Source organism: Coregonus lavaretus (genome assembly GCF_964263955.1).
Source record: "Coregonus lavaretus genome assembly, chromosome: 6".
Taxonomy (NCBI): Eukaryota; Metazoa; Chordata; class Actinopteri; order Salmoniformes; family Salmonidae; genus Coregonus; species Coregonus lavaretus.
This window is the reverse complement of record NC_139993.1, coordinates 54,030,359-54,049,759: the sequence shown is the minus strand read 5'-3', so window position 1 is coordinate 54,049,759 and position 19,401 is coordinate 54,030,359. Positions and strand designations below refer to the sequence as shown.

The 19,401-nt window shown below is 44.5% G+C and overlaps 1 protein-coding gene across 1 annotated transcript in view; it reads left to right on the top strand.

Annotated features, from left to right (window-relative positions):
• Nucleotides 1-10,043: 10,043 nt before the first annotated feature.
• The window catches only part of LOC311131074 (insulin-like growth factor-binding protein 3), a gene marked incomplete at both ends in the record, with an annotated part of 19,837 nt that continues 10,479 nt past the window's right edge, over nucleotides 10,044-19,401 (top strand). Inside the window, 2 exons of the mRNA XM_084163890.1 lie at nucleotides 10,044-10,407; nucleotides 18,334-18,614. Of these exons, the coding sequence (XP_084020016.1) occupies nucleotides 10,044-10,407; nucleotides 18,334-18,614 (645 nt within the window). The remainder of the gene's footprint in view (nucleotides 10,408-18,333; nucleotides 18,615-19,401) is intronic.

Sequence of the window (19,401 nt, the reverse complement as noted above, 5' to 3'; positions counted from 1 at the left end):
CTTCTATCTCCAGACCATCAGACTGTTGAATAGCTTCTACCTCTAGACCATCAGACTGTTGAACAGCTTCTATCTCCAGACCATCAGACTGTTGAACAGTTTCTATCTCCAGGCCATCAGACTGTTGAACAGCTTCTACCTCCAGACCATCAGACTGTTGAATAGCTTCTACCTCTAGACCATCAGACTGTTGAACAGCTTCTATCTCCAGACCATCAGACTGTTGAACAGCTTCTATCTCCAGGCCATCAGACTGTTGAACAGCTTCTACCTCCAGACCATCAGACTGTTGAACAGCTTCTATCTCCAGACCATCAGACTGTTGAACAGCTTCTATCTCCAGGCCATCAGACTGTTGAACCGCTTCTATCTACAGGCCATCAGACTGTTGAACAGCTTCTATCTCCAGGCCATCAGACTGTTGAACCGCTTCTATCTACAGGCCATCAGACTGTTGAACAGCTTCTATCTCCAGACCATCAGACTGTTGAACCGTTTCTATCTCCAGGCCATCAGACTGTTGAACAGCTTCTATCTCCAGACCATCAGACTGTTGAACAGCTTCTATCTCCAGGCCATCAGACAGTTGAACAGCTTCTATCTCCAGACCATCAGACTGTTGAACAGCTTCTATCTCCAGACCATCAGACTGTTGAACAGCTTCTGTCTCCAGGCCATCAGACTGTTGAACAGCTTCTATCTCCAGGCCATCAGACTGTTGAACAGCTTCTATCTCCAGGCCATCAGACTGTTGAACAGCTTCTATCTCCTGACCATCAGACTGTTGAACAGCTTCTATCTCCAGACCATCAGACTGTTGAACAGCTTCTATCTCCAGACCATCAGACTGTTGAACAGTTCTATCTCCAGGCCATCAGACTGTTGAACAGCTTCTATCTCCAGACCATCAGACTGCTGAATAGCTTCTACCTCTAGACCATCAGACTGTTGAACAGCTTCTATCTCCAGACCATCAGACTGTTGAACAGCTTCTATCTCCAGGCCATCAGACTGTTGAACAGCTTATATCTCCAGACCATCAGACTGTTGAACAGCTTCTACTTCAAGACCATCAGACTGTTGAACAGCTTCTATCTCCAGACCATCAGACTGTTGAACATCTTCTGTCTCCAGACCATCAGACTGTTGAACAGCTTCTATCTCCAGACCATCAGACTGTTGAACAGCTTCTATCTCCAGGCCATCAGACTGTTGAACAGCTTCTATCTCCAGACCATCAGACTGTTGAATAGCTTCTACCTCTAGACCATCAGACTGTTGAACAGCTTCTATCTCCAGACCATCAGACTGTTGAACAGCTTCTATCTCCAGGCCATCAGACTGTTGAATAGCTTCTACCTCTAGACCATCAGACTGTTGAACAGCTTCTATCTCCAGACCATCAGACTGTTGAACAGCTTCTATCTCCAGGCCATCAGACTGTTGAACAGCTTCTACCTCCAGACCATCAGACTGTTGAACAGCTTCTATCTCCAGACCATCAGACTGTTGAACAGCTTCTATCTCCAGGCCATCAGACTGTTGAACAGCTTCTACCTCAAGACCATCAGACTGTTGAACAGCTTCTATCTCCAGACCATCAGACTGTTGAACAGCCATCACACCATCTCCTGTAGTAATTGACCAAGATAGACTCTCTCACACAAAACACACACACACCTCATACACACGCAGACTCTTGTACTCACATATACACTCACACACACACGCATATGCCCATACTCACAAACACATGCACATACACACACACACAGCCAACGCTGCTGTCCCATGTATATAGAGACATTAAACACTGTACCGTTGCTTTTATACTGTTTTTCACACTGTGTATTCATATGCTGTATTCTTCAGCTCACTGTAATATATCTACTGCTGTACATATCATTCTAAGTATATATTTTTGGTGTATATACTCATAGATTGCATTTAGATTTCTGATACAGTGTTGTTTGGGTTGTTAACTGGATTCGTTCTGACATTCGTGATTTCTTGTTTCTTGTTTCGATTATTATTTTGTACTTGTTTGTCATTTTACTGCACTGTTAGGAGCTAGTAACACAAGCATTTCACTGCACCCGCTATACCATCTGCCAAACTGTGTACGCAACCAATAAATCGCTAAATTCCTAAAGAGCAGCCCACCATTACCCCAAACCAATCAATAATGAATTTGCTAGTTGCAGGGGGTATGTGTAATGTTTATTAAACTTCAATAAAAGTCATGCCCTCATCTATAAAATAGAGGATGGGTGGTATTACAAACCCAGTGTGTTACTGTGCCATAAAAAACACATGAAACCAGTACATATCAAAGAGCCAATATGGTTTCCTGTGTCTGTACAAGATGGTTTCCAGCCTTGTGAAACACTATTAGATGCTTTCCAAGAAAACGCAAAGTAGGGTATTTCCCCAACTTAGATTCCTAGCTCCGATGGACTAGTGTCACGAGGGTACTGGAAGGGGGTCGGAGGAGGGAGAGGAAGAAAAACAACAGTCAAAAATATGAATGCAGTCAGTGACAGTAGAGTGAGGATTAAAGCAAAGGTAATGAAGGGAGGAAGCCTGGCTTTCAAAACACCATGTAGGAAGATGCATACATGAGTAACTCCTGACCTCCCTGCTGCAACACCTAGGCTACATGGTGCCATTGGGACACAGCACCTAATGAGGGGGAAGTACTTGGGTGCACTACCCTAGCTGGCATTCTACACCCCCCCCCCCCCCCCCAAAAAAAAACAAAAAAAACATACATGCACAATGTAAAGAAGCATATTTGGATCAACTCACTGTCTGCCTCCCAAATATCACTGTATAACCAATGTAGTGCAGTACTTTGGACCAGGTAGACTACCCAGCCACATCGCTCTGGCCAAACGCCACGCTCACTAGCGTTTCTTCTCCACCATGAGTCTTGATTTGCTTTTCAGTATAGACACAGAGAACTCAGATACAGACACAAAATGCAGGCCCAGCCACAGTATATACAGTGATATAGTAATATAAGCCCCAGCGGGAATGGCAAGCGCCATGGTGGGTTCGTTTCCCACTATACTGTGGCCATGATCTATCAACTGAGGTCTATACTGACTGAGCCACAGAGGACCACATTTACCAGATAATCAGAGAGAGAGATGAACCCCAGCACGTTGGCCCCAGAACCCACGGCTAGGCCACGCCCATGAGTGACTGTGTCTGTCTCTGCTGTGGCTAGGCCCAGGCCAGACCCCTGCAGAACTACTAAAGGTGCTATCTAGGACTTAAAACTGTTCTTCGGCTGTCCCCATAGGATAACCGTTTTTGGTTCCAGGTAGAACCCTTTTGGGTTCCATTAAGAAAGGGTTCTACCTGGAACCAAAAAGGGTTCTCCTATGGGGACAGCCGAATAATCTTTTTGGAACACTTTTTTCTAAGAGTGCCGTGATGAGGATTCACTAAGTCACTGAGTCAAAGCAGACCCAGGCATCGTCCCTGACATGAGTAACTGTGTCTGTCTGTGCTGTCAGCACCCAGGCTGAGTTAGGGAGCTGCACATGATTTCCCTCAAAACCAAACAGCTGGCAGCAGATGAGAATGACTGGCGTGGGAGGATTTATTTAAGCCAAAATCACATCTCAGACATTCCCCTGGTGGGATGGGGATTTCAGGCCAATAAACCGAAGAAGTAATTAAAATGAATGAATCATTAAAATGCATTTGTGTTGTTCCATGGGCCATATAAAACAAACAAAGCAACACACGCAATAAGACAATGCAAACAGTACACAACAATTGAGAGTGTTTGGTTTTCATTCTGTCTTGCTTCAGCAGGTTAGTTCAGTAGCAGCAACTTTCAAAGTTGCTAGGAAATGGGGAGGGAGGTATATTTTTACCTGGCCACTTGTGCCCAGGTTAATGAGGCCACATTGTTGACAAAAAAGGCCTCCAAAAAAGTAAATGAATCCATACAGCCAAATAATAATTAATAATAGATCAATAATTTATTTCCGTACATATACATATATACTGAACAAAAATATAAATGCAACATGCAACAATTTCAAAGATTTTACTGAGTTACAGTTCATATAAGGAAATCAGTCAATTGAAGTAAATTCATTAGGTCCTAATCTATTGATTACTCATGACCGGGAATACAGATATGCATATGTTGGTCACAGATACCGTAAGAAAAATAAGGAAGGGGCGTGGATCAGAAAACCAGTCAGTATCTGGTGTAACCACCATTTGCCTCATGCAGTGCGACACATCTCCTTTAAATAGAGTTGATCAGGCTGTTGATTGTGGCTTGTGGAATGTTGTCCCACTTCTCTTCATTGGGTGCAAAGTTGCTGGATATTGTCGGGAACTGGAACATGCTGTCGTATACGTCGATCCAGAGCATCCCAAACATGCTCAATGGGTGAGTATGCAGGCCATGGAAGAACTGGGACATTTTCAACTTCCAGGAATTGTGTACAGATCCTTGCGACATGTTTTGGAATATTTGTATTCTGTACAGGCTTCTTTCTTTTCACTATGTCATTTAGGTTAGTATTGTGGAGTAACTACAATGTTGTTGATCCATCCTCAGGTTTCTCCTATCACAGCCATTAAAATCTGTAACTGTTTTAAAGTCCCTATTGGCCTCATGGTGAAATCCCTGAGCGGTTTCCTTCCTCTCCGGCAATTGAGTTAGGAAGGACGCCTGTATCTTTGTAGTGACTGGGCGTATTGATATACCATCCAAAGTGTAATAAAAAACTTCACGATGCTCAAATGGATATTCAATGTCTGTATTTGTTTTTTTTTACCCATCTACCAATAGGTGCCCTTCTTTGCGAGGCATTGGAAAACCTCCCTGGTCTTTGTGGTTGAATCTGTGTTTGAAATTCCCTACTCGACTGAGGGACCATACAGAAAATTGCATGTGTTGGGTGCAGAGATGAGGTAGTCATTAAAAATAATGTTAAACACTATTATTGCACACAGAGTGAGTCCATTCAACTTATTATGTGACTTGTTAAGCAGATTTTTACTCTTGAACTTATTTAGGCTTGCCATAACAAAGGGGTTGAATACTTTTCAGATTTTCATTTTTAATTAATTTGTAAAAATTTGAAATAACATAATTCCACTTTGACATTATGGGGAAGTGTAGGCCAGTGACACAATATCTGAATGTAATCAATTTTAAATTCAGGCTGTAACACAACAAAATGTGGAAAATGTCAAGGGGTGTGAATACTTTCTGAAATAATTGTACCTAGATCACCTATTGAGATGTGCCTCTTGTTAAGTAAATCAGGTGTTAAATGAGGTGAAAATGAGACTGGAGGGCCACTTTAAGAAGATAAATTGTAGAAATAGGCGGGGTTTAGACATAACTATGACTTTATGGCTGTGTTAACTAGTGACTACCCTAAAACTGGCAAGAGGATCCCCGTCATCTGAGCCATGTTGGGCTTTCATTGGGAACCTATCTAATGCCATGGGACTAGGTGTAGCAGGACACTGAACTTATCTGACCATAGTTCTGAAGAATAGGCCTGCCAAGATGATGTATGGTCTATCGTGTGGACTATGCAACATGTATGTGGTGTTTGTCTTGTATACCAGGGTTAACCACTGTAACACTTCTGCATATTGTGCATTGTGTTTGGTTGTGTTGTGTACAGCTTGTGTGAGGAGTGTGTGGGTGTGTCTCCCAAATGGCACCCTATTCCCTATATAGTGCACTACGGTCAAAAGTAATGCACTTTATTATAGGGAAAAGGGTGCCATTTCTGTGTGTTGACAGGAGGACGATGTGCTGAATGAAACACTCGGAGCTGAGAGGAAGAAGGAATTAAGATATATCTCCAACAGCCCCTTCGCTCTCCACAAACCTCAAATTATAAAGTGTGTTATGCCCATGTTATTGAGGACGCTGTCACCATAGCAGCAGCGGAATGGAGAGCAAGGGAGGGAGGAGAAACAATATGTCCCAAATGGCACTTTATTCCCTATACTGTATAGAAGTAGTGCACTATAAAGGGAATAGGGTGCCTTTTGAAAAGCATCCACAACATTGTGTTTGATTGTGTTATGTTTCCAATTATTGATTTACGATCAGAATCAGAAATAAAATACTGCTGCTTCGTAAGAATGGTCGACAGCGGAATGCTGATAATTATTTATTGATATATTAATTGGACATTTTGATAACAGGATTAAAACCCTTGAGATGAGAGAGAGAGGAATTCATAGCAGTACGGCAGACACAGAGAGAAACTGAGACAGACAGAGATAGACTGAGAGAAGGTGAGACAGACAGAATGACAGAGACAGACTGAGACAGACAGAGATAGACTGAGAGAAGGTGAGACAGACAGAGATAGACTGAGAGAAACTGAGACAGACAGAGATAGACTGAGAGAAACTGAGACAGACAGAGATAGACTGAGAGAAACTGAGACAGACAGAGATAGACTGAGAGAAGGTGAGACAGACAGAATGACAGAGACAGACTGAGAGAGACAGCGAGAGGGAGAGACTGAGGGAGACAGAGAGAGGGAGAGACTGAGAGAGACAAAGAGAGGGAGAGACTGCCAGACTGAGACAGACAGAGAAAGAGGCTGACTGAGAGAGACAGAGAGAGGGAGAGAGGGAGAGAGGGAGAGAGGGAGAGAGGGAGAGACTAAGAGAGAGAGAGAGAGAGTGCGAGGGAGAGACTGAGAGAGACAGAGAGAGGGAGAGACTGAGATTGAGACAGACTGAGGTTGAGACAGTCTGAGACAGACTGAGACAGACAGTGTAAGACAGACTGAGACAGACAGAGAACGATACTGAGACAGAGAGAAATTAAGACAGAGACAGAGACAGAGACAGGGAGGGACATTCAGACCAACAGAGAGATACTGAGATAAAAAGAGTCAAAAACACTGAGACAAAGTGAGAGAGACTGGGACTTCTGGGCCCTGGTCAGAAGTAGTGCACTATATAGGGAATAGGGTGAGAAGTAGTGCACTATATAGAGGACAGGGTGCCATTTGGGATGCAGACACAGTCTTGGCCATGTGCTCCATAAACATCTCTGTTTGAGCAGCCAGACCAGGCAGCATGTAATCTAGAGGCTGTATGTATTCACAGCTGGACAAACACAAATGGACAGGACACCCACCCATACAGGCCTCAGGATGGTAACCTACATGACAATGGCACCCAATGGTACCTACATGACAATGAGCTTGCCGTTATCACGTCAACACACACACACGTGCGCGCGCATGCAAAGACAGACAGACAGTCAGGCAGACAGACAGACAGGCTAGTACAGGCAGACAGACAGACAGGGTGAAAGGCACACAAAAAAAAAACACAGACGAAAAGAAAACAAAAAAGGAATATGCCAAGTAATAAGAAAACTAATCTTAGCTGCAGACGTTTTCTTGCTATTCTGGGGGTGTTTTCTTACGCTGTGCTTGTTTTTCATAATGCAGTCTCAACACTTTTTCTGCTTCTCTGGTGGAAATCGGACAATGGTCAATACTGATTGCTTTATTTTTTCAGTGTTGTACGCCTCTCGCGTTTGTTATTGCAGGACAGGAGGGTATGCAGGAGCGCGGAGGCTGCTGAGACGGCACAATCCCACCATTTCTGTCTAATAATTTGAAATCCTGTGAGGTGTGTGTGTGTGTGTGTGTGTGTGTGTGTGTGTGTGTGCTTGTGTGTGTGTGTGTGTAAGGTGAGTGAGTCGACCCCCAGGTGGGATAAAGAGAGACTGAGGTATACTGCGCAGTCTGCCCTCCATGTGCTCAAGGAGGTGCACTCTCTCTGTGGTCTATCTGTGTACTGATGTGTGCTTGACATGCTGAGAGGGATGGAGGCAGAGACATGGACCAGTGGAGATATAGTCTATGTTCCAGAACTCAGCAGGTTCCACAACCCAGAACAGTAAAACAATACCTCCCTCTGTGGCTGCACCCCCCACAGCTCTCTCTCTCACACACACACACACACACACACAAATGACTATGTTTAAGTGTGTTGAGAAATGAATCCACCTACAAACCTGCCCAAAAGAATGCAGACTTGGGCAGTGTCTTCAGTATGTGGGGGGCACCACCCGTGGAGCGCTGTGCTGTGGAGCCATGGGGAAGTGGCTATCCATGTGGTGGAGAAGTTAGGGTTGTGTCCCAAATTGCACCCTATTCCCTATAGTGCACTACTTCTGACCAGGGCCTCGTATTCCAGAGCCTTCGTAGCGTTAATGTAGTCCTTAAAACCATCTTTAGTAGCCGAGGTGTTTCCCAGAGACTTCGTTAGTAAAGTGGCTCTTAAAAACCTTCAGACATCTACGAGTGATCCAGACCACTTGTAGAGCAGCCAAAGTGGAATATGTATTTGTAAAAAAATGCCAGGTTTTATCCCAAGCTGAATCTTTCCGGTACAAATTGGAAACACCTGGAACACTATAAAACCCAAGCCATTGTCAGAGGTCAGCGGAACAACAATAATACAGCATGGCTGCTATTCAGTGGATTGTTGCGCTCCAACATAACAGGCGGCGCTGGCCGCGCAGTCAGTTGGTGTATATTATAAATGCATATTATTCGCAACAACCTGAGCCGAGATACAGACTCACAATGATAGGTCTAACTTTCAAAAATACAGGCTCCCACGAGAGAAGATACTCAGACTGCTCGACCTTTTGTCTCTCTTAATCAGCCGACCAACCCGCTAAAACTTTGCGTTGAGTGCTGAGGTGCAGCTTCTAACAGCCTTGCACTTTTACGCAGTGGGGAGTTTCCTTCAGGTCCTTGTGGATGGACACGGCCTTATAATCGTTTTTTTTTTTTTTTTATGTAAAAACGAAATATGTGCTGTAGAGGGTTGGTTACTGTATATATTTGTGTGCTAAAATGGACAAATATATTGTGGTGCAGTGTGCTAAAGCACTGTGGAATAAAGAAGACGACTGGTGTTCAAATCTTGAAATCAATGAACATTACATGACGAAAATGGTTAGTTTGTAGATTATGGTGTTATTTATTTTCATTCATAAAAACTAGTCTGCGAAATGCATAGGGCATGAAATGTGGGCTATTAGTCGTGTTTTCTTATGACGCAAGTGGCATCGATTTCAGCATCATGTGAAAAAACGAACACTCCCCCAACGAAGCTGTTAGCTGTCGCACTTACAGGTTCGCTCGACGTGCTTCTTTGGGAAACACTCTTAACAAGTTAGCTCGTAAATAACGATGCATCTGGAATGATCATCGTAATGCTTAAATTATATCGCAACTGGGAAACGAGGCCCAGAGCCTTATGGGCTCGAGTCAAAAGTAGTGCACAATATAGCAAATAGGGTGCCATTTGAGACGTACTATGGGAGATGGAGGAAAAGAGCCACTGTTCAAAATTGCCAGCAGGAAAAACACTGGTATAGCCAAGGGAAACTGATTCAGACCGTATCTATTGTGCTGTATATGTGAAAAATTCTAACCGTATGGGGCTGGTGTCCCAACCTGGATTAAGTTTAGTCCTGGACCAAAAACACTTTCAAAGGAAAATGTAGCATACGTTTTGGTCCAGGACTAGGCATAATCTGTGTCAGGGAAACTGGTCCTATATGTTTCACATTTTACTTGGCTCCTAACTCTAAATTAAAGAAGAGTATTACCTGCTTTAATCAATGAAAATACAAGAAAATAGTAGGTGTATATATTAAACCTTTTATACAAAGTGATAGTTAGACAATAAATACTGTATGTTCATCGAATAAGCCTAATCCACCTGTGAATCGGTTGTAAACCGTTATTAATGTCATTCTCAAGCCTGTGTCGTCAACGTCCGCGGTCCCTCGGGATCGGGGCTCTCCGTTTACATTATTCATACGGAGGGTGTGACTTGTTGGCTCTTTTTCCCGCCTGTATAAAACGACAAGTTCGCTTAAAAGAAAATACCGATGGAGAAGTCTAGTCTGCTCGCTGTGACACAGAGAGTCCCCTTAAGCCTACGTGACAACTCGCATACTGTCCCTTTGTGACCAGTTTATCGGCAGAATGCCCGGTCTATGCGTGCTTTGTCTCACTGCCGTGCTCGCTGCATTCACCCGGTTCGCGGAGACCGTGGGGCCGGTGGTCCGATGTGAGCCGTGTGACGCCGGGGCTCTCATGCAGTGCAAGCCGCTGCCAAAAGACTGCGCAGAGATAGTGCGGGAGCCCGGCTGCGGGTGCTGTCTGTCGTGCGCCCTTGCTGAGGGTCAGGCGTGTGGAGTGTACACTGGGCGCTGTGGCTCCGGGCTGACTTGTCAGTACCAACCGGGGGAGACCCGACCACTGCAAGCCTTGCTAGAGGGACGGGGAGCTTGCTCCAGCGCCGCGTCCAAAAAACTCAGCACCATTCTGCTCCCCGCGCAGAAACAAGGTAAGCGCCTCATGGTTCTAAATATCGCTCTTTCTGTGAAGGTACTGAGCTGGGTTGGTCTGTTTCTGTTAGAGAACCCCTGTAGTCTTAGGGCTATAGCCTGCGGGTTGGTGTTGGTGCGTAGGCTATAGCAGGACACTTCTTTCCATAGGCTACTGACTCGTGCCCGATGCCATGCAAACATTTGCGCACGTTATGGGTTACTTAGGCTATGCCTACTCATTAAATATTGATGTGAGTTAATTTGTGTCAATCGGTAATATCTAGCCACTCAGCGGACTGTGGCTGCCTTGTGGCCGGCTCTCAATGAGTACCGGACGGTATGCCTCCCTCTAAGGGTCCGGTGCCCAATACAAATAGCAACGCTGGCCCTGCGGCGGTTCAGAGAGGATTCACGCTGAATAAGATTATGTGCATTACAGTGCATGTAAGGGGTTAATAAAATGTTGGGTACTGTAAATGAGTGCCATTAGTATCGAATCAGTGTTTTCTTATTTGTAGTGTGAGGTTTAAGTATATAGCCAATGTGTAAATACGTTTTGCGCACGCGTAACCTATTGCCAACATAGCCATGGCGCACAGTATATATGGGCCATACAGTAATTAAACAAAACAAAAAAATGCATTGAAATACATAATGTTGTGACCTTTCTTTAGTTGAACAATTTATATACTCTGTCATTGGGTGTGAAATGCACCATTGGGATTGAATGGAACCTGCGCAACTATTTTAGCCCGTGGCATTCCCTCAATTCTGCCACTCGGCTCGCTAAGGCGCGCGCCACCATATGTCAGATACACACTGTAGTCGTTGTTCTTTTGAGGACGACATACTGACTCTCAATACCATATACTGTGTGCTCTCTTGCGCTCTGCACACACGCATGTACGCACACGCACACGCACACACACACACACACACACACACACACACACACACACACACACACACACACACACACACACACACACATACATCTGGCTGCCCAACCCAATCGTTAGTGAATGCCACAAATGTGTATATTTTGCTGAAGCAGATGTGCAAAGATGAGCGTTTTGTGAATGACGACTTTGTTATGTCCATAGGCCTACTCTCCTTTCCCAAACGCGCAGCTTTGACATCGGGACAAGCAGCATGCAAATACCCGTGGTTTTAGAGGTGGCCTGTCCCTGTTTTGAGCCAGAACTTTGCTGGGAGGGGAGAGCGGAGAAGGAGAGAAGGAATCTGGTGAAGTGCACATCTCCCGCTGTCTGTCTGCACGCAGTTATTAGCAACACAACACCGAGGTGGGAACCGGGGAGGGACGACGGGTGCGCGAGCTGTGTGAGAACTACACCGGAGTGGAAATAAACCCGCCTGCAGGACCTGACACACACACGCACGCACATGCGCGCGCACACACTAATATGGACTTGGCATACATTTCACATCCATGTGAACCCATACTTCCTCCACCTTGCATTATCACGAGGAAAGAGGGGAAGGCACTGTTTCACTCTGCCCCCTGTGGTGTTGTTGTGTGTTTAGTGGGGCCGTGTCAGCCCACCAGGCGTTGGTGTGTGTTTTCTCCTCCTAGTAATTTGGCTTGGCCACAGTGGTGTGTGCTGAAGCAGTCCACTGTCACATTGGCACACACAAAGGCTATTGTTAGCAAGGTCTGTGACTTTTAAACAGCAGTCTGGCCTGCAGGCTGCTTCACTCTGCTCTGCTACTTACTTCATCATCATCCACTTCACTTGTCATCCTATTCCCTATATTACATGTTTACATTTGAGTCATTTAGCAGACGCTCTTATCCAGAGCGATTTACAGCGAGTGAGTGCATACATTTTCATACTGGCCCCCCGTGGGAATCGAACCCACAACCCTGGCGTTGCAAGCGCCGTGCTCTACCAACTGAGCTACACGGAGCCTATATAGTGCACTATGGTCAAAAGTAGTGCACTATGTACACTGTAAAACATTTCCTGTTGTTTTTACAGTAACTTAGAGGCAGCCAGTCTCCTGTAAGTCACCAAAAGGTACAGTATGTTACTATACCGTATTTTACGGTATCCAATACTGTTCCTGTAATCTTTTTTACTATTGTTTTTATGGCAACTAACAGGCAACTGTCTACCTGTAAGTTACAGTAAAACAACAGTACAGTGAGTTACTGTAATCTTTTTATGGTAATTGTAATGGATGAATTAATGGATGAATGAATGAAATTCATTGAGGGGAGATGGGGTTTGCATTTTACAGTATTTTACCGTAATTGCATGGGATTGGTGCAAGCAGGTTGGCTGCTAATGTGTTTACATATGACATCATATCAATGAATGCCAGTTTGGAAGCCTTTGTCAAGGCCTCTAGAAGTACAAGTGATATAAAATACCACATTTTGAACTTTTATATCACTTGGACGTCTAGAGGCCTTAATAAAGGCTTCCAAACTGGCAGCAAATACAGGGCAAAACAGACCAAAGGACATGGCAAGTACTCAACCATTAAAGGTTTGCAACTTGCTGCCACACCAATCCGTCCTCTATACACATTTAATTGATGTGGCAATACTACACCTCATACTCACATACAAGGCACGACTCAAAATATGTTAATGAGTCAAAAACAACAATACCGTGCACCCACTAGTGCTCAAAAGGTTTGTGGCACTCCAAAAATACTGCACTGTATTCTGTGGGGTGGAATTACAGTACCATTCGAAATACAGCAATTATTTCCTTGCCCACAACATTTTCCCACAATGCACCATAATTTACAGCATGCTGCAGTATAATGCTTTACAGTATTTTATTGTTGATAAATGTACACATTTACGGTATAAATCACAGTTTTCCATTACAATGTAATATTCTTTACAATTAATTTGATAAATCATAAAAATATTATACACACCTTGTTTGGTTGGTTCACTTTAGACCTTGATGTCTCTCAATTCGATTACTCAGAAGTGTTTGAAAACATTGCCAGTTGCCAATCCCACAATGCTGTCCAGTGTTGACTGCTAGCTATAGCCCATTGTCCTTCACAATAACAATTACAGACCAAACTGACCCTAGAACAGCCTCTAGGCCACTGTACCTGCCTCTATCACACTGTTGTGCTCTGTGTTTAGAGTTGCTGAGATGCCCTCAAAAGTAGTGCACTATATGGGCAAAAGGTTGCCATTTGGGAGGCATACCAAGAATTTAACAAGGCCTCTCCTCTCCTCTCTCTCTCTCTCTCTCTCTCTCTCTCTCTCTCTCTCTCTCTCTCTCTCTCTCTCTCTCTCTCTCTCTCTCTCTCTCTCTCTCTCTCTCTCTCTCTCTCTCTCTCTCTCTCTCTCTCTCTCGCTCTCTCACCACAGTCAAAGCTGTTTACTCCGCTGCCATTAGACAAAGATTTTGTAAGATGTTTATCAGAAAAAGTAAATTGATTAAATTATTATTTTTTCTCATCAATCTACACACAATACCCCATAATAACAAAGCAAAAACTGGTTTTTATAAATGTTTGCAAATGTATTAAAAATTAAACACTGAACTACCCTTTGCTATGATATTCGAAATTGAGCTCAGGTGCATCCTGTTTCCATTGATCCTCCATGAGATGTTTCTACAACTTGATTGGAGTCCACCTGTGGTAAATTCAATTGATTGGACATGATTTGGATAGGCACACACCTGTCTATATAATGTCTCACAGTTGACAGTGCATTGTCAGAGCAAAAACCAAGCCATGAGATCGAAGGAATTGTCCGTAGACCTCCGAGACAGGATTGTGTCGAGGCACAGATCTGGGGAAGGGTACCAAAAAATGTATGCAGCATTGAAGGTCCCCAAGAACACAGTGGCCTCCATCATTCTTAAATGGAAGAAGTTTGGAACCACCAAGACTCTTCTTAGAGCTGGCCGCTCAGCCAAACTGAGCAATTGGGGAAGAAGGGCCTTGGTCAGGGAGGTGACCAAGAACCCAATGGTCACTCTGACAGAGCTCCAGAGTTCCTCTGTGGAGATGGGAGAACCTTCCAGAAGGACAACCATCTCTGCAGTACTCCACCAATCAGGCCTTTATGGTAGAGTGGCCACTCCTCAGTAAAAGGCACATGACAGCCCGCTTGGAGTTTGCCATAGGCACCTAAAGGACTCTCAGACCATGAGAAACAAGATTCTCTGGTCTGATGAAACCAAGATTGAACTCTTTGGCCTGAATACCAAGCATCACATCTGGAGGAAACCTGGCACGCTCCCTACGGTGAAGCATGGTGGTGGCAGCATCATGCTGTGGGATGTTTTTCAGCAGCAGGGACTGGGAGACTAGTCAGGATCGAGGGAAAGATGAACAGTGCAAAGTACAGAGAGATCCTTGATGAAAACTTGCTCCAGAGCGCTCAGGACCTCAGACTGGGTTGAAGGTTCATTTTCCAACAGGACAACGACCCTAAGAACACAGCCAAGACAATGCAGGAGTGGCTTCGGGACAAGTCTCTGAATGTCCTGGAGTGGCCCAGCCAGAGCCCGGATTTGAACCTGATCAAACATCTCTGGAGAGACCTGAAAATAGCAGTGCAGTGACGCTCCCTATCCAATCTGACAGAGCTTGAGAGGATCTGCAGAGATGAATGGGAGAAACTCCCCAAATACAGGTGTGCCAAGCTTGTAGCGTCATACCCGAGAAGACTTGTAAATGTGGATATTTCAGTTTTAGAATAAGGCTGTAAAGTAACAAAATGTGTAAAAATTCAAGGGGTCTGAATACTTTCCGAATGCACTGTAGACTGGGCTCGCTCTCCCCTTAGATCCTTTCCACTTATTTCTGGTTTTTAGGAGTTGGTCGAAGTGATTTGTCTGGTTTCGAGGTGAAGGGTGAGGATGGAGCAGCTGTATCTATTCTGCAGCCATTATGTCATTATTGATGTTTATGTTGTTGTGTACATAATGTAGCCCGCCCCTCCCCACCCGCCCCAACCTGCACACCACTCTGCAAGCCAGAATCTGGTTCTACTTAATCCTTATAATATGTGTTTGTGTGTGTGTGTAACTGCGTGTGTGTGTGTTCATGTAAGTGTATGTGTATGTCTGTGTTTTTTTTGTTTGTGTGTATGTGTGTATGTCTTTGCCAAGACCAGTTGAATGTGTTAAGACCACTGCTGGCCTGATGATCCCAGGTTCAAATCCAGTGTTGTCATTCTTTCCCTGAGTGCCTTCAGATGGCCTGTGTGCTAATGGAATCCTATTCCCCATGGGCCCTGGTCAAAAGCAGTGCACTATATAGGGAATAGAGTGGCTTGCGGAAGTATTCACCCCCCTTGGCATTTTTCCTATTTTGTTGCCTTACAACCTGGAATTAAAATTGATTTCTTGGGGGTTTGTATCATTTGATTTACACAACATGCCTACCACTTTGAAGGTGCAAAATATTTTTGGGGGTGAAACAAACAAGAAATAAGACAAAAAAACATGAGCGCGCATAACTATTAACCCCCCCCCCCCCCCCCCCCCCCCAAGTCAATACTTTGTAGAGCCACCTTTTGCAGCAATTGCAGCTGCAAGTCTCTTGGGGTGTGTCTCTATAAGCTTGGCACATCTAGTCACTGGGATTTTTGTCCATTCTTCAAGGCAAAACCGCTCCGGCTCCTTCAAGTTGGATTGGTTCGGCTGGTGTACAGCAATCTTTAAGTCATACCACAGATTCTCAATTGGATTGAGGTCTGGGCTTTGACTAGGCCATTCCAAGACATTTAAATGTTTCCCCTTAAACCACTCAAGTGTTGCTTTAGCAGTATGCTTAGGGTCATTGTCCTCCTGGAAGGTGAACCTCTGTCCCAGTCTCAAATCTCTGGAAGACTGAAACAGGTTTTCCTCAAGAATTTCCCTGTATTTAGTTGCATCCATCATTCCTTCAACTCTGACCAGTTTCCCAGTCCCTGCCGATGAAAAACATTTGGTCAGATGAGACTAAAATGTAGCTTTTTGGCCAACAAGGAAAACGCTATGTCTGGCGCAAACCCAACACCTCTCATCACCCCGAGAACACCATCCCCAAATTGAAGCATGGTGGTGGCAGCATCATGCTTCACTGTGGGGATGGTGTTCTCAGGGGGATGAGAGGTGTTGGGTTTGCGCCAGACATAGCGTTTTCCTTGTTGGCCAAAAAGCTCAATTTTTGTCTCATCTGACCAGAGTACCTTCTTCCATATGTCTCCCACATGCCTTTTGGCGTTCACCAAACCTGTTTGCTTATTTTGTTCTTTAAGCAATGGCTTTTTTCTGGCCACTCTTCTGTAAAGCCCAGCTCTGTGGAGTGTGCGGCTTAAAGTGGTCCTATGGACAGATACTCCAATCTCTGCTGTGGAGCTTTGCAGCTCCTTCAGGGTTATCTTTGGTCTCTTTGTTGCCTCTCTGATTAATGCCCTCCTTGCCTATTCTGTGAGTTTTGGTGGACGACCCTCTCTTGGCAGGTTTGTTGTGGTGCCATATTCTTTCCATTTTTAAATAATGGATTTAATGGTGCTCCGTGGGATGTTTAAAGTTTCGGATATTTTTTTATAACCCAACTCTGATCTGTACTTCTCCACAACTTTGTCAAAGACCTGTTTGGAGAGCTCCTTGGTCTTCATGGTGCCGCTTGCTTGGTGGTTCCCGTTGCTTAGTGGTGTTGCAGACTCTGGGGCCTTTCAGAACAGGTGTATATATACTGAGATCTTGTGGCACTTAGATTGCACACAGGTGGACTTTATTGAACTAATTATGTGACTTCTGAATGTAATTGGTTGCACCAGATCTTATTTAGGGGCTTCATAGCAAAGGGGGTGAATACATATGCACGCACCAGTCTTCCCTTATTTTTTTTTTTCATTTCACTTCACCAATTTGGACTATTTTGTGAATGTCCATTACAAAAAAAATCAAAATGAAAATCCATTTAAATTACAGGTTGTAATGCAACAAAATAGGAAAAACACCAAGGGGGATGAATACTTTTGCAAGGCACTGTAGGGTGCCATTTGGGATGCAACCATACTGTCCAGCATAGCACACAGGCTCATGGGGCTCTGGTCAATAGTAGTGCATTAGGCAATAGTAGTTCTGGCTGACCCTGATCATATGGTGGATAGTTCATCCCTTTTCTATATTAGGGAGCGGTGTTTAAACCCCCCTCCTCCCCCCTCCTCTCCCTTCTCCTATCTCCCCCTCTGGCCCGGTCAGGTGGTCTAGGCTCTGCTCCGCTCTGTCTTTAACGATTTGTCAGGAATCTTTTTCAGCGACGTGGTCTATAAATATCAGGAGCAAGCGACTGACTTCTTCTCTCTCTCTCTCTCTCTCTCTCTCCGCTCTCGCTCTCGATCTCTCTCTCTCTGCTCACCCCACTCTCTCTGTCTCTCTCTCTCTCTCTCTCTCTGTTTCTCTCTCTGCTCTTCCCTCTCTCTCTGCCCCCTTCCATTGCTCTCCCTCTCTCTCTCCATAACTCTCTCGATCTTACTTTATTTTCAGTATCACTCTCTCTCCTCTCTCCATAACTCTCTCGTTCTTACTTTATTTTTCAGTCTCTCTCTCTCTCTCTCTCTCTCTCTCTCTCTCTCTCTCTCTCTCTCTCTCTTCTCTCTCTCTCTCTCTCTCTCTCTCTCTCTCTCTCTCTCTCTCTCTCTCTCTCAATCTTGGGTCATAGAACAGCTTGCGAGGCACTGGTCTCAGTCTCATTCTCAGGTCATTATAGTGGTTAGGCTATTTCAGATTCGCGAACTCTGGAACTCTGATAGCATCCAAACACACCATAATCTTAGTAAAGATGTTTCTGAAACTAACATAATGGCGTTCCATCTCCTTGCCAATACACAGACCATACTCAATCTAACAATGCACATTCAACCTCAAGCTTTTTGGACTTTTTGGACATTTGAAAACGTTTCTAAACCATGACATCACTTCCTGTTGTTTTGACAGAGAACACAAGCGGGGAGCAGGCCTGGGCGGGGGATGAACGGCTTGCCAACGGCACCGTGATGACGAACACGACGGTGGTGGTGGGCGCGGTAGGTGTGGAAGGCGGAGGTGGTGGACACTGGGGGGCGATAGAGGCCAAACCGCCGCTGCACACCAAGCTGGACGTGATCAAGAAGGAGCAGAATAAGAAGAGGTGGAGCTACAAGGTGGAGTCAGTGTCTGGTGGAGTCAACACCCACATGCACAACTTCTCCCTGGAGAACAAGAGGGAGACCGAGTATGTAAGTAATGACTATGTCTAGCACCCATGGATAAAGACACTTAACTAATACCTGCCACCCCTATCTCTCACATACTGTACAAATGACCTTAGCAAACACAGACACACACACACACGCACACACGCACACACGGACCCATCCCCTCCCTCATGTGTTTACTGACACACACACTCACACTCATAGGTCTATCTCGTGTTTTCTTGTATTTTTGTCATGTGTGAGATAATATACATTCACTGATATTTATAGTGTTATTACAGTGATTTGAGATGTTAGTAAATTTTGTATACATTTATACTGACATGTATAGTGCTTTTACAGTGATATTGAGATGTAAATACATTTGTAATATATTTATACTGACATATATAGTGTTACTTTGTTAAACAGAAAAAACAATTGTGTTACTTTTGTACTTTTGTTAAACAGAAAACCCAAACCCATGGCAGCAAATCCACAAGGTCTGCCATGAGAGGTGACTGTATTGTTCCCTTAAGGAAAAGCACCTTTAGTCAATCTGCTTTCTCTGTGAGAGCTTCCCATGTCTGGAACACACTGCCATCAGAAACACACAACTGCACCACATATCGCACCTTCACAAAAAACATAAAGACATGGCTAAAGGCCAATCAGGCTTGTGAACATAATCCCTAGCTGTGTATTGCCGCTTTCCCTGTTGTCTGTAGCTTGTGAGGTGTGGAAACACTTTGTTGCTTTGATGTATTTTGTTTTGTTGCTTTTTGTGCTATTGCTCTGTCTACATGCTACGTGTTGCTTGTCCTATGTT